This window comes from Pantherophis guttatus, chromosome 1, assembly GCF_059756535.1.
Source record: "Pantherophis guttatus breed Tessera chromosome 1, ASM5975653v1, whole genome shotgun sequence".
Taxonomy (NCBI): Eukaryota; Metazoa; Chordata; class Lepidosauria; order Squamata; family Colubridae; genus Pantherophis; species Pantherophis guttatus.
Genome location: NC_142063.1, coordinates 191,520,891 through 191,536,683, shown reverse-complemented (window position 1 = coordinate 191,536,683; position 15,793 = coordinate 191,520,891). Strand labels below are relative to the sequence as shown.

General features: G+C 35.4%; 1 protein-coding gene across 4 annotated transcripts in view; it reads right to left on the bottom strand.

Annotated features, from left to right (window-relative positions):
* Window positions 1–1,546: 1,546 nt before the first annotated feature.
* The window catches only part of B3GNT2 (UDP-GlcNAc:betaGal beta-1,3-N-acetylglucosaminyltransferase 2), a 40,560-nt gene continuing 26,313 nt past the window's right edge, over window positions 1,547–15,793 (bottom strand). For 3 of the 4 annotated variants that reach the window (XM_087886458.1, XM_034432479.3, XM_034432481.3), the window contains exon 2: window positions 1,547–3,662. In XM_087886458.1, coding sequence (XP_087742584.1) covers window positions 2,460–3,653 — 1,194 coding nt within the window. In that variant the 5' untranslated portion in view covers window positions 3,654–3,662 and the 3' untranslated portion in view covers window positions 1,547–2,459. Of the gene's footprint in view, window positions 3,663–13,377; window positions 13,588–15,793 lie in introns of those variants that run through there. The other variant, XM_034432480.3, reaches the window with a different exon arrangement.

The following is a 15,793-nucleotide window of genomic DNA, read 5'->3' as shown; positions in this document are numbered from 1 at the left end:
TCGAAGGGATATGAGTATGCCACTGAGAGCAGGGCAGGGACTCAATAGCCGCCCCAACAATCACAACGGGAAAATTAAACTAGAAGGTTCCCTGGCAAGGCAGGGCTTATCTATTTGTAAATATATATGGCCAGACAGGGTGTAGGCCAGAAGACTCACCCAGCAGTCGCCAAAGAGAAGCAATATAAAGGGAAAACTCCCTTTATTTCCAAACCAATTCAAAAGTGCCAAATCGAAATCCAAATCAAAGTCAAGTCCAATCCAAGGTCAGAATAGAAGAATCCAAAAGCGAAGAATTTATTCAAGGTCTAGACACCAGAGATGTGTAAAACAAGTCTGATTAGCTGACTGAGTGAATAAAAACTGAGCCTCTGATGAGCAAAGGGGGCATGTCCAAGAAATTTAAAGACACATACACTCAGTGCTGCTAGACTGTTGAATAACCCTCACTTTTGGATTCTCCAAGCAGCGCGCTGGAGAATGTTCCATCTCTAGGAATTCTACAGATTTGTGACATACAGATCATGTGCCATATAGTCTAATCAATTCATTGCACAACTCAATTGTGTACTCACTATTTTATGTTGTGATAAAGAAATCATACAATAAAAGAGCAGAATCAACTCATAAGCATTTTACAAAAGATTTAGTTTTTACCAGTTTCCAAATTCCAAATATTTTATTAGTTACCAAAATGTTATTTCTATAGATTTGATCAACTGACACAAACAAGATACTGTAGCTACTTTCATAAATTAAAATATATTTGGAGTGCAATCTTATGTTGCTTATGCAGATGTAAGTTCACTGAGACTTATACTCATGTTCAAATGGACAGCAGCCTTTAAATGAATATAGGGTTGCTATGTGAAGATATTCATTTTTGGTTAATTAACACAAAGAACAAACTAGGATACAATAAGAGTAATTAATTTTGTTCTATGTATACTTTGGTAAAGATGGACAGCATAGAGAAGTTCTAGGTCTTTTTTTATGGTTCATCCTAAAATCTGTACCTAAATGTGAAATATGTTTTCTAGTATTTTAATTCATAACATCAGAATAACAGATGCTGTGTATTTATTTTATGTCTGTAAGACCTTAAATGCTGTAGTCAGTATTTGGAAAACACTGTTTTGGCCTGAACTAGAACAACAGAAACATCTTTGGCAGCACTTTTGTACCAATAGAAGGAAATTTCCAGTGTGAAATATCATTCAGTGCTACCTTTTAAACCTAGTTTGCTCCTGCAAATTATATTCATTTGATTTCCATTCTGTTTTTCATTCAGGGGTCAAGGGGAATGCACAGTGCTCCCTCCTCCCATTTTCCTCCACAACAACACCCTTAGGAATATGATAAAGATATAAAAGTTAGACTTGTCATTTTTTCCCCCTTCATGCAATAGAGCAAGCCATGGCAGAGCTCTGATATGTGGAAGTTTCATTTCTTTAACTGCTTTATTAGTCAGAAGCAGTTGCCAAGCACTGAAGTATTTAGAACTGTCTGGGCATATTACACAAACACCGTAACGTACACAAATAACTTTTTCCAAATTCAAAAACAATTTTATTTAACATTTCGCATTTCAACACATTTAAAATAGCATACTCTATTTAATTTAAATATGACTGACAGCGCTTTACAAATGTTTCTTAAATATTTTTAAGAAAATATTTTGGTCTTCCATTTAAACAATAAATACAGGCACTTCTACATGTACAAAGACAGCAAATGCTGTTTGAATTGTCAGATATAACACATATGAAGATATAGCAATATAGTGATTTGAGACTTTTAGAATCTATTCCTTCCGAAATAGACACAATAATCTTAAAAGATTTTTTTTAAAAAAAATGGTATCTCAATTATCACCATTTTCATGAGATTCTCACTGACATAAAATTAGATCTTTTAAATGCATAGTCCCATATTAGAGATGTTTCTACCATCATTAACTAAAATATTATTTAATGAAGTGATAAAGGATTTGGAGTTAAAGATGGGAAACTAAACTGCAAAAAAACCTCTTTAATTATGATATTTAAGTTATTATGGAAGTTAAATTGGGAAAATAAGAGCAAAATTTAACAGCAAAATCTCTATAATTTCTCATCTCAGGAAAGATGATGGAATCTATCACCATAATTTAATTACAGTATCAGAAGACGACCAATTTATTGAATATATTTTGACTAATCAGTCTTTAAAATTACACCAATCACAACTTTGGAAAGCTTCAATTTTTCAAAATTTTAGGACAGAACTATGAGAATATTTTCATGCCATATCTTCTGATGTGCACTCTTGTAGTTGTAATCTCACTTTTAGAAGTACTAGACAATGTTACTAGCTAATTTTGGTTTACAAAACAAGCCACCAATTGAAGATAATATGCTTACCATTTAGCCAAAGAATTTAAACTGAAATTTAGGAATAATTTTTGGACACATACATTTTTAACAACTTAAATGTGGATCTTGCAAGTTCGTCCAGATTTTAATCATTTCTTGAGGATTCCGGTTGTGAACTAACATTAGGTTTGTATAGGAGCATATATTGTCCCTCTGTTTCTCTTCAATGTCAAATGTTTTGAAGCCTTTGTGTTTTTCTGGAGAAAGCCCAAGTCTCTGAAGGCACATGCCAATGTACACATCATCAATAGGATAAAGAAGGACTTGGTCAGATATGTTAGCTAATCTTAATGCCAGATCACCAGAATAAAGAAATCCGCCACCTCCTGCATATGGAGGATAAGAGCCTTCATAAATACTGTGTGGGATATAGTATTTCACATTTGTATCACGATGAGGTCCAGCATCACGGATAACATCACCTATGAACAAGTCTTTGGCTTTTTCTTTAGTTAAACTCTTCAAGTAATCCAGGATCTGATGGGTATTCACAAAAACATCATCATCTCCTTTGAAAATAAACTGAGCATCAGGGCAAGTGTTACTGACCCATTTTAGAAATAGTACCTCTTTTAGAGTCAAATTGAAGAAAGTATCTCTGTAGTTCCACAGAAGTATGTCTTGGTGGGTTTCGCTCTCAAATTTCAACATATCTGACAGATTGGGATAGTGATCTTCAGGAGGAATTTGACCTAATAGGAAAACTCTTACAATAGTTATGTCTCCTAATTTAATTTCCTTTCCCCAAGATTCCCGGATTGCTTGCCTTCTATCAAAATGTGATATAAGCGATTTAATAGCCAGAAGCAAAAAAGGTTTATGTTTGCACTTGTGTGGCTGATCTACTAATAATGAATAATTTCTACATCTTAAATAATGAAAAAAGTCTTTAAACCTATCTGGTAAGTCTTCAAAATCTTTAAGATCTGAGGATATAGATGGATCAGGATCACAGGAGTTCCAAAAGCTATTATTGGAAGATAACCTTTCTTCCAGAGTCATATTGAAAAGCAATGCAAAAATAGGATTATATAAGTCTTCCAACTTCTGCTGCTGTTTATTCCAATATGCCTTGTGAGGAATATACTTTCTCCAAAATCTGCTCGTTGGGAGTATAACTTGTCGTTTTGAATTTTTGTCTTGGCCACTATTTTTTGAGACTTCCACAATGACATATATAAAGAAATTTACCATCATCAGAATTCCCAGCAATTTTAATCTTCTGCGTCCAACAATCATGTCTCATATCTGGAAAACATTTAAATCAGAAAAATATTTATTAATATAACAAGATCTGCATAAATAGTAACATGGCAGAATGAAAAGCTTAGCAAATTGAGATCTCATCTTCAACAGAACATGCAGTCCTCATTTAGAAAATACCTCAGTTAACAACCATTTGCAATTATAACAATATAAGTAACTGTCTGAAAAGCAAAGAAAGCTGAAGTAAGTACAGTGGTGGTTTCCCAAAGCAACTGCTTCACTTAATGACCAAGTTGCTAGTCCCAATTGTGGTCACTAATCAAGGACTAACTGTAGTCCACAAATACAAAAAAGGCAGTGGAAGTCTACAAAAAGGAAGAGAATTTATATCACTTAAGATCACTCCCTGCAAGAAACATGCTCAGGGCTGTAGAAGAGAAAAACTAGTTACTAAACAGTTTTAAGCAATTTTAAAATCTAATTGACCCATCATTTCCCCCTAACTAACCAGGCTTACTACATGCTCAAAAATCCTGTAATTGGTTATGGAGCAAGAATCAGTTTACATAAAATTAATTGTACAGAAGTGGTAAACAATACAAATGGATCATGTTTCAGTGCTGAACGGCTTCACTTCTCCCCTCCCCCCCACCGAAAGCCACAATGAACAGGACAGTATCATCAATACTGTTGGTAGGTATGCAAGCCTCAAAAATATCCAGAAAGTCTTTCCCCGAAGAATAACTTAATGGTTTTAAAAGCTATAAACTTGAAGACATGGTGTGCAGTTGAATTTCAGCAGTGAGAATAGGGGAGGCTCTGGAAGCTGTCAAAATGATTCAGACATCAGAGGGGATCTAATTCATTCATGCGATGTACGTTAGTAGTTTATTTATCTTTATACTTCTACCACAGTATTCATTTGAGGTTTAAAATGCAATCCTTCCAGCTTAAACTTCTATCAATTCAAAAAGGAATTAGGATATTATCCACATTCCAAAACTGAAAGCAATTCAAACTAGCAGCATAGCTAAAATACTAGTGTGTGATTATTTGTAGAGTTTTATGTAACATGGAAGGGATTTTGAAAAACAAGTCTGGCAGCTATCTTTGTTTTGCAAGTCCTTATTTATATGCTAACAGTATCTCTTGAATTATGCTAATTGTCAGTTATATTTTTAAATATATATATTTATAATCTGCCTTCTAGGTAAGACCATTTAAGAGAAACTCAAATTCAACTCAACATAGAAAGACCAATAGCAAAAGTGTAATCTTTCTCTGATACAAAGACAGATATTTAATGGTGTAACAGGTTAAAATGCTCTTCACAAAACCAACTCCCAATCCAGAAATGAAAATGGAGGCTGTAGTGAAGGAGCAGTTCTTGCTCTCAAAAGTAAACTTCTGAAATACAAAATAAACTTTTTAATATAGCATATTCATTTTTATACATTTTTCTCCTGTACATAAAACCAAATGTGAAAGATAAAAGTTAGTAAGAATTCTCTAACACTGTTTGTTAACTGGTTGGTCCCAAGAATCAATTTCAGTTTACTGGCCTCTATCCAGCCCATTACAGAGTCTGATAAACCCCTGAACTATGCCCCTAATTCTGATTACAAGAAGAGATATAGGTGTCATTCCACATCCAATCTAAACTTCAGCTTGCCACAATTCTGGTTCCAGTGAATGTGAAACCATGCTATACATAGAGTACATTATCAGCCAGTGAGTTTCCATAGCTCAAGATGGATTTAACCTCAACAGTATTTGCCAAGCATCTCCATATTCTCAGAATAGAAACGTAGCTTTCACATCTTCTATAATCTAATGCTTTATTGTCTGTAATTCTGAAAGCTAAGATACCTTCAACTATAGGAAGAAGTAACAATGTATGAAAACAATTTTTTCCTTTCTTCTAAAAAAAAGGAGGGAACGAATTGTCACTGGCTTTAATTAACAGTTGCTTCAATACCATTCTAATTCTAATGGCAGACAGTGAAGAGGAACTAAAACGCCTCTTGATGAGGGTGAAAGAGAAGAGTGCAAAAGCTGGCTTGAAACGCAACATGAAAAAAGAGCATGTCACCTGATTCCATCACTTCCTAGCAAATAGAAGGGAAGAAATGGAAGCGGTGACAGATTTTATTTTCTTGGGTTCCAAGATCACTGCAGACCCCAACTACAGCCATGAAATTAAAAGATGCCTGCTCCTTGGGAGGAAAGCTATGGCAAATCTAGACAGCATATTAAAAGCAGAGACATCACCTTGCTCCAAACATGTCCGTATAGTCAAAGCTATAGTTTCCCCAGGAGTAATATGTGGCTGCAAGAGTTGGACTATAAGGAAGGATGAGCACCAAAGAATTGATTCTTTTGAATTGTGATATTGGAGAAGACTCTTGAGTCCCTTAGACTGCAAGGAGATCAAATCGGTCAACCCTAAAGGAAATAAATCCTGACAGTTCTTTAGAAGGTACAGATACTGAAATTGAAGCTCAAATACTATAGCCACATAATGAGAAGACAGGACTCACTGGAAAAGACCCTGTTCTTGGGAAAGATTGAAGGCAAAAGGAGAAAGGGACGGCAGAGGATGAGATGGTTAAATACATAAAAATGTAGGCAAACTCCACAAGACAGTGCAGAACAGGAGGGTCTAGCATACTGTGGTCCATGGGGTCATGAAGAGTCATACATGGCTTAGCAACTGAACAACAAATCAATGCCATTTCATAATTATTTTTAGTAGAAATGAATTAAAGTTTTGCTCTAAAAAAACCATATTTGCAGTACATTCTTCAAAACCACTTCATAACATTTAGATTAGAACATTTTAAACTGTAAAAGGATTAGTTTGTAAGCAATACATTTTACACTGATTATAACATAATTACATAACAAATCAGCTCTACCTAGAGTATCAATGAAGTTATCAACTTTAATCAGTACCCACAAGTTTCAGCTCAAATCTCTTCAGTCATTTCTGCTGGTTCAGCAAATGCTAAATCCTTTGGCACCGGCAAGGCATTTTTGAAAAGGAAGAGGAATTGCTATTCTCTCAGCAGTGGGGAAAGACAGCAAAAAAGGATTTGTGCTGCTTTTTCTTTCTTGTTAAACCTCAGGATGATTTTAATAAGATAAAAACATTTGAATTCCAAGAAGAAAATAGTGGCAGATTTCTTCTGCTGCTTCTCATTCCTTGAAGTTCAAACTTTTAAAAACATTTTTGTAACAAATTAAATTTTACAAGAATATTCTGTGCACATCTGTATATATACCTCACTCCTGAATTCTATGGCTAATATGCTTTGTTTGCACTGAACATTTGGAGGAAGAGAGGAGAAAAAATAGTTAGGCCTCCCTATTGAGGGTGAGGTACACTGGAAACTTACTTATTTATATTTGTTGGATCTTACATACTTTCCTTGCAGCATTCTTTTCACTATCCATTATAAATGTTAAGGTACAATAATATTCAAAAGAATTTTCCTCACCACAAGATACCTATAATTATTTTTTGTTTCTTGATCTTAACTCAAAAATTATGACAAACTCTGCCTTCACCAAGTACCCAACAATTATCTCTTCTCAAACTATTTTATTTGATATTTATTAATACCTGAAGAGTTGGCATGGGGAAAGGGGGGTCGGTTTATTCTCCAAGGCACCTGAGAGCAGGACAAGACGCAATGGGAGAAAGCTCATCAGAGGGAGATCCATCCTGGAACTAAGGAGGAATTTCCTGACAGTGAGAACAATTTATCAATGGAACTGTTTGCCTCCTAGATTTATGGGTGCTCCATCACTGGAGATTTTCAAGAAAATATTGGAGAACCATTTCTCAAAGATAGTGTAAGGGCTACTGCCTTGAGCAAGGGGTTGGATTAGAAGATCTCCAAAGTCCCTTCCACCCCTATGATTTTATTTTTAAGAGCCACTGGCTCATCACGCAAGCATAATCTATCAGTTCATTGTTGATTATGCATCTTATATTTCCATACTGCAGGAATATATGAAACATGATACTTGGACTATGGGATAACATTCATATTTAAAAGGTGAGTTCAGTGGGACTTATGGTTGGGAAACTTTATTTGAAAGTAGATGCAGGGCCCATAAACTTCAGAATTTAATTGAGTTGCTAAAAAGATTTCCAGGAGTCAGAAAAATGAAGCTTCATTGCCTTGGTCTATTTGCAGACTGTAATTAAGTGTCAGGTTAATAATAAAATTCTGTCCTCTTGGGATAGAATTTCTTTTCCACTCTCACTGTAGGAGAAAACTGCGGAAAAGTATGAAATTTCTGCATTGTAGTGCTGATTTCAAAAGCTTCTGGATATTCTAGACTTCCGGTCTGGAACCACAGCACTACAGTTGGGGAAATAGCGGGCTCTAATGAGCCTGTGAAAACCCCGACTGACAAACCACTGTCCGATCAGTCTTCGGACCGACCCCGTTTTGTAGGGATGGGGGGAGAAGAGGAGCACCTCGGTGGGCCAAGAGGAACAGGCAAGTTTCTCGGAGGCCAGAGGGAATCCTTAAAGTCGGTGGTAGAGGTAGGCAGCCATGGCGGCTGCCACAAAACTGCGGCGGACTGGGAAAAAGATCGTGCAGGAGGGAAGAAGAGCGAGTTTCTCGAAGCTGGGTGAATGACACCAACCCAGGCAAGAAACAACATAACTACATGGATTTTAACAAATAAGACCCCAAACTTTAAGTAGCGGCTACAGATTCTTGGGGCTTGAAGATTAAGAAGAAAAAAAAAAACAATAATGACAGACTTTGTCTTAGTAAATTTGACTTGGAAAAATTGGCTTTTAACAATTTAGAAAATTGGGTTTCTTTTTTAATTGGAATGGATTGGAGGAATGTCCCTTTGGGTGTTTACACCTTTGAAAAGTTAACGAAGCTAATGAAGACAGACGGATGGTTACATAATTGCCATGGAGTCTGCAGTGACTAAGCAGGAGAGTGGATTGAAGAGATCTCCCTTTCGTTTGGAAAAGAAACATTTTAAATGGCTTTTTATCTTGGATTATTTTGAAATTAACATGAGATCTACGGATTTTGGAGATTCCTATTCTGTCCTTGGGTGATTTTATGAAGAAAGAAGGAACAGTTTGGACTTTTTACAATGGAAACTAACAAGCCTAGCAAAAAAAAGGTGTGGCATAGGAACAAAAGAGAGGAAGTTGATGCATTATACATGGAACAGACATTATAAAAACATTAAAGTGACATACAGAATTTTTTTAATTTGAACAGATGGACTTTGAAGTGGAAAACTTATGGACAGATAGGAAAAAGAAGAAAGCAAGCAGATAAAATTAAATGTAATTAAATTAAAATGTAATGTTTAAAAGCCTAAAGGTATAAATGGTTTTTGGATAAAAACAGGAGGGTTTTTGGAGTAATAAAGATAGAAAATAAGAGATGATAATTAAAATAGAGGATTGATGTATAGGTGGTTAAGAATAATAAAGAAGAGTATATACTAATATGAGACAACTTTAAGAAAATTTATTGCTTGATGTAATATGTTTTAATTTTAATTTGTAAACAAATGTTAGATTGGTGAATATGATTAACGTTTTATTGAACGAAACCATAAGATACACAGACTTTAGCAACAACTGTGATTTAATTTAATATATGCTGGAAATGATGATTATTATGAAATATATTGAGAATCAATTTGAAAGAGTATGTTGGGAAACTGACATGAAATAGATAATTATATTGCAAGGGAAAGTTAAAATAAGAGGTGATGGGCACCAACTAGGTAAGAGTTTGAGACTCGGAGGAAATATGTTGGAAACTAGTTAAAATGCTGGAAATCAGCCAAACAATTGTAGGAGAGTTGGAGGAGATTATGCTGGAAATCAGCCAAACAAGAGTGGGAGTTTTGGAGGAGACTATGCTGGAAATCAGCCAAACATAATATGCTGGAAATCAGCCAATAAAATGCTGGAAATCAGCCAAGCAATAGGAGAGTTGGAGGAGATTATGCTGGAAATCAGCCAAACAATGGTGGGAGTTTTGGAGGAGATTATGCTGGAAATCAGCCAAACACAATATGCTGGAAATCAGCCAATAACGGTGGGAGGGTTGAAGATTATGCTGGAAATCAGCCAAAAATAGTGGGTGTTCTGGAGGAGATTATGCTGGGAATCAGCCAAACATAATATACTGGAAAGCAGCCAAATAATAGAGGAATGTATGGAGGAGATTATATTGGAAATTAGCCTAAACAAAGCATGTTTTTGTGATAAACCTGTGTAACATGAAATGTGTAATAGACGATAAGCGGGATAAAATCAAAGACAAATTGATAAAGTTTAAGATATTAAGATTTGAGGAAAAGGGTCAAGAGACTAAAATATAGATAGAACTTTGCTTTATAAAGTGTAATAAAAATTGTATTACACTTTATAGTTGTATTGAATTTGAAATTAAGATTTGTGGTGATAAAATTGTAAGGTAAATAATTAGAATAGGAGGTTAGAATATTGTTAAAAATCATTTTGACACTGATGGTAAAAGATATAACAAAGACAATGTGGAGAAGAACCAGATATAATCAGGATTGATACATAGATATAAAAATGAGTTAAGTTTAATCTGAAACTAAAATTGTATTGATACAATGGACTTGTTTAGATGAAGATGTTAGAATCTATGTTAAAATTTGTTCTTTTTATGTTTTGATTTTTTACTTTTAAAAGATGTAATGGGAAATTGTGAATGGAGCTTGTTAAAGGAATGTAAGCGTGGTAACCATCTATGACCAGAATGAGACACTGTTCTTGAAAGTTATATTTTATGTTTATGTTTGAAAAAAATAAAAAAATATTTACAAAAAAAAAAGCTTCTGGATATTCTAGATTATAAATAATCTGTTAAATATTTATAAAATATATCTTTAATAGGAAATAAAAATATAAAATCCAATATTTGAATTTGAATTGAAAACATTTTCTTAAAATTAGGAACTTCCAGGTTGAAGGTACCAAGCAAACTAATTCTGATTCTTTGTCCACATGAAAATAGTACGGTGACTTTTATTTTTCTTTCTAACTATTATATTAAGTATTAAAAGTTTTCAAGAGATATGGGACCCTTATTTCAACTGGATAACTAATTGATTGGCTCTCTTTTCTGAACTTGTTTTAATATTCTGCCCAACTTAAAAACAGCATGTTAATTCAAATGTTCTTTGATTATACTGTGCACATTGCTCAGTTATCCGACTTGGCTTTGGTTGCTTGCAGGAACAGTTGAAGAAGAGATTCAGAAGCTCCTTTTGGCATTTGTCTAGCAGACCTGTGAATTGGGATTTCATGTCTGCTTAAAATTTACATTATAACTGATTGATGATGAAATCATTTCATCAAATTTCATTCCTCTTTGAAATAAATAAATAAATAAATAAATAAATCCAACTAGCCCAATTATATTGGGATGCTCAGTTAAGAACTAATTGCTTCTCAAGAGGTTTCCATTCTACTTTTTCCATACCTGAATATACTATAAAGCAATGTTTCATTACTCAACCATCTTACCGCATTCAAACTCTTCAACAATTCATAATCTATTATTAACAACAGTAGTACTGTAAGTTTAGCAACAGTGTACCTTCTACAATATGCAATTCACAAGTAATAACAGAGTCTCACTTTAAAATCATGGTAAATGGGTAAATAGCTTGTTTAACAAGTTAAATAAGAATGTTTCTCTTTGGCTTTGTGCTTCGTAAATAATGGTTTGGGGCTGTGGTTTTTGAGGTTTTGGTTTCTCAAAAATTTTAGGTGTGGTCCTGAGCTCTTTGAAAACTTGCTAAATGATTTATTCAGTAAGCCATGCTTAATATCACTGAAGAATAATTACTTTGACAATATAAGGTCCAGGACTACTTTCAAGGCAGTGGCATACAAAAGGAGGCTTGGCATTTTTTATTTAACTTCCTTTTTTCATTTGTTAAGCCTATCTTTCACTTTACACCGTTTTTTCACCTCTGACAATTGGCCTGAAAATACAACTTCATTTATTCGTAACATGATGCTGAACTTCAGTGATGTAATTTCTGATTTCAAAGGTTGCATAGTCTCTAGACTCATTAATTACTTAGGCTTATTACTCACAAAATTAACCTCAGTAAATTTTAAAGTTCTATTTATATGGATTCTTCTTACTCTGTAACCATTAAATTGTTTCTAAATTGGAGGGAAATATACTAACCAGTTGTTCAATGTGTGAAGCTAAGCTCCACCTCCTTTCAACCTCAGCATGGAGATAAGATAGAAAATGGAGGGAAAATGAACTTCTGTAAATGTTTCCTAGAGGAATCAGTCCCCTAAGGAAAATTGTTCCTTACTGCTGTTTTGGTTTCAAAGAAAATCCAGATTCTGCCTTAAATTTAAGAGAATATACATTCCCTTAAATGTCAACAATAGCTTTTCAACAACAGAGGCATAAAATCAAGACACGTGAAGTGTTAGTTAGTACCCTTTTAGAATGCCTCGGTAAGATCACACTTAGAATATTGAATCCAGTTTTGGTTGCCACAATAGAATAAAAAATGTTGTGACTCTCAGCAGATTACAGAGAAGAGCAACAAAGATGATTAGGGGACTGGAGGCTAAAACATAAGAAGAATGGTTGCAGGAATTGGGTATCTCAAGTTTAATGAAAAGAAGAACTAGGGACAGGATAGCAGTGCTCCAATATCTCAGGGGTTGCCATAAAGAAGAGGGAGTCAACCTTTTCTCCCAAGTACCTGAAGGCAGGACAAGAAGCAATGGATGGAAACCAATCAAGGAGAGAAGCAACCTAGAACTAAGGAGAAATTTCCTGACAGAACCATCAATCAGTGGAACAGCTTGTCTTCAAAAGTTGTGGGTGCTCTCAACACTGGAGGTTTTGAAGAAATGATCGGACAGCCGTTTGTCAGAAATGGAACAGGGTCTCCTGCTTGAGCAGGGGGGTTGGACTAGAAGACCTCGAAGGTCCCTTCCAACTCTATTATTCTGTCACTTCAAGAATGTAAAGTCACTTTGTACTGTAGGACTGAGATTTGTTTTTTTTTCTTAACGCCCTGGTGTCTATATTTAAAACTGGTGATTTCAAGTTACGCCTCCCCCCCCGCCATTAAAAATAACATGCCAGAATATGACTAGATAAGAATACTGGATCCAATTTTTCATTAGCTGGGCTGACTCCACTCTATAGTTACACAGGATGGGAAAGCCTTATCACCTCCAAGTCTTAGAAATTACTGCTTGCGATTGTAAGAAATCAAGAGTTTAAAAATCAGAAAATCTTTGGGGAAGAATTAGGGCTCAACTCCAAGCCGTGCTGTAGAGAAATGAGCATCTAGCAAAAAACATAAACAAGCTCTTCAACTGTTGTTTATTTGATTCACATCCAGCTTCCTTCAGAAATTGAGGCCATGTACACAGTGTTCCTTCCTCTTGTTTGTTTATTTATATTTATTTATTTATTTATTTATTTTTACCCCACCCAACAACAACCTGAAAGGTAACAGGGCTGAGAGAGTACGACTGGGAGAATATCACCCAGGGAGCATCAGATACTGGAAAAAAGGGAAGCCAAACCCGGGGGTCTCTTGGCTTCTAGTCCCAATAACTTCTGCACTATTCCAGGCAACTTTTAAAATAGACTTTACACCTCTACATTCCTCTAAGGCAGCGTTCTTGGGGGTTTGTTTAAAATGTACAAAAAGTCTCTCAGACCTGTCTGTGATTTCCCAATCCTGAGGTACTTGGATAGGCCTCAGCCTCTGGTAGTCTTGGGGGGGAAAAAAGCCCTGCTGTATGAAGGGAAGAGCAGCCAGGAACTTGCTCTATTTCTCCCTCTTTACAGTTGCCTCAGCCACGTTTTTCCCCCCTGTCAACAGAGTTCCCACAAAACTCTCCTCAGGCTAGAAACTTGTCTTTCCCTACGGCAGGCCCTAAGGGCCAAAAAGCCTCCCTCCCCCACTTTCCTCAGAGCCTATAAGTGGCGAAGTTGCATAGGCAGGTGGAAGGTTTGAGATCCTCTCTAGGATGCTTGAAGGCACCTCCTCACTCTACTTTTAAATTAAAAGAACAAATTAAGCATACAAAATAATAAAGCATCTTTGTTTCCAAGAACGTTCTGGACTCCAAATAGGTGTTCTGACTGGTGGTAGGTGGGTGGGGGAGAGACAAATGTTAACAGTGAACCACAGAGCTTTGGCCACTAGTCCCAAATCAGGACAGTGATAACAAGTCACTTGGGGTGCAAGGAAAGATGACAGGGAGCAGTTTTGCTTTTTGGACAATTCATCTTTTGAGGTTGCACACACTTACTGTGACAGTTATTTTATGAGTGAGCAATAACCCTTCTCTTCAAGACAGTTGGAGCATCCATCGCTTGCTCTCAAAATGAATTGATTAGCCCTCCCCCCACCCCAACAACTGGAAACATTAAATACAAACTATGCAGTTCTGTCACTATGGCAAATCAACAAATGAAGCTTGCATTTTTGTTATGGATTTCCTGAAAATATTAGACAGAAGAAAACCCTGCAAAAATGTATTTTCAGTTTATTTAATCTGACATCCTTTTCAACACTGTATTACATGAACAATGATGTTCAGCAATTGACAATCACTTCAGAGAGAAAAAAAATATTTTTTCTCGTCTTGTTATTTCTGAGGTATGAGTAGATCTACATGTCTATACCTGTGAGCAGGTGTAGGCATGTAGATCTACATGCATCATCAACAAATGATTACATTTTTCTGATGTTGGATAGCATTTCATCTCCAATTCAAAAATGCAAAAGGGTACCATTAAAGCACTAAAATTAAAGTTCATTTTTACAAAAATAAGGATCATATGGCCCATGAAAAATTATCTTGTACATATGGGAATGCTCTCTCAGCTGCAGAGTTATGAAAACAGAACTACAGATTTATTTCAACATATATAATGTGGCCAGAAACTATTGTCAAGAAAATCTAACTATAATATCCTACAGTTGATTCAACCTAAGAAGTTTAATATGCCTGGATTGGGCCACAGATCCTTTTAATCCAGACAGATACCACACAGTGGCATCTGAATACATATGAGAACTGAACAAGCTTGATCTGGAGACAGATCACCACTATTACCAACACCAACCCTTCCTTAATTGCTTCCCAACGAACAATACTGAAGAAGTGTGTTTATGATTCAGAAGGCAATGAACAGTAGTCTATCAGTAGTCACTCATGGCCTGATCTTCCATGAACCTATCCACTCTCCCTTTAAACCAATCCCAATTGTTAGTTTGCTAACTACAAATTCTAACTAGGCATTGTGTGTATTTTCTTCCATTGGTTTAGAATCTTCCTTTATCTAGCTTCAGTGGAATAAAATGGATTCTAACATTGTGACAGAGGGAAAAATGTCATCAATCTCCTTGCCACCCCTTTTACCATGTATTTCCTTATCTTCCTTTGTTAAAGATTGAAGAGGCCCAATCGCTGTAGTGCTTCTCGATAGTAGAGTTACTTGAGCCTCCTAATTCACTCTTCTCAATTATTTTCTAGTTATAACACTTATTTTAAGGTACAGTTATGAGAACTGTAACACATTTAGCTTTTGTATAACAGCATTATTTTATCAACAGTTCTATTTTAACTGCCTACCTAAATAGGCATGGCTTTTCACTCTTTATTTTTACAGCAAATGGTGTACACACTGGATTGACACTGTTCCTAAACTTCCATAATAACTCTAAGATTTCTCTTCAGAAATTACTCACATGATTTTGCATAGTGCCTTTGCTTACATATTAAGAAAACCAGGTAGAAAAAGAAATTGTGTTTGGCTTTCTGTTCTCACAAAGAACACAGGCTACAAATTCAAAGGTTTTGAACTACAGGTAGACCTCAATTTGCATCCACAATTGGGATTAGAATTTTTATGTAAATTGTGATTTTTGTATTTATTATTAAACTGCCTAATGGTTTGAGGCTACTCTGGGCAGCTTACAAAATGATAAAATATGAAAATATAAGAACAATTATAAACATAAAAAGGTTACAATTTAAAAAAAAATCAAACAAATTAAAAACCTTAAGTTTGGGGCAGACAATCGTATCATCTATTACTGCACCAACCACCTTTGCCAAACTA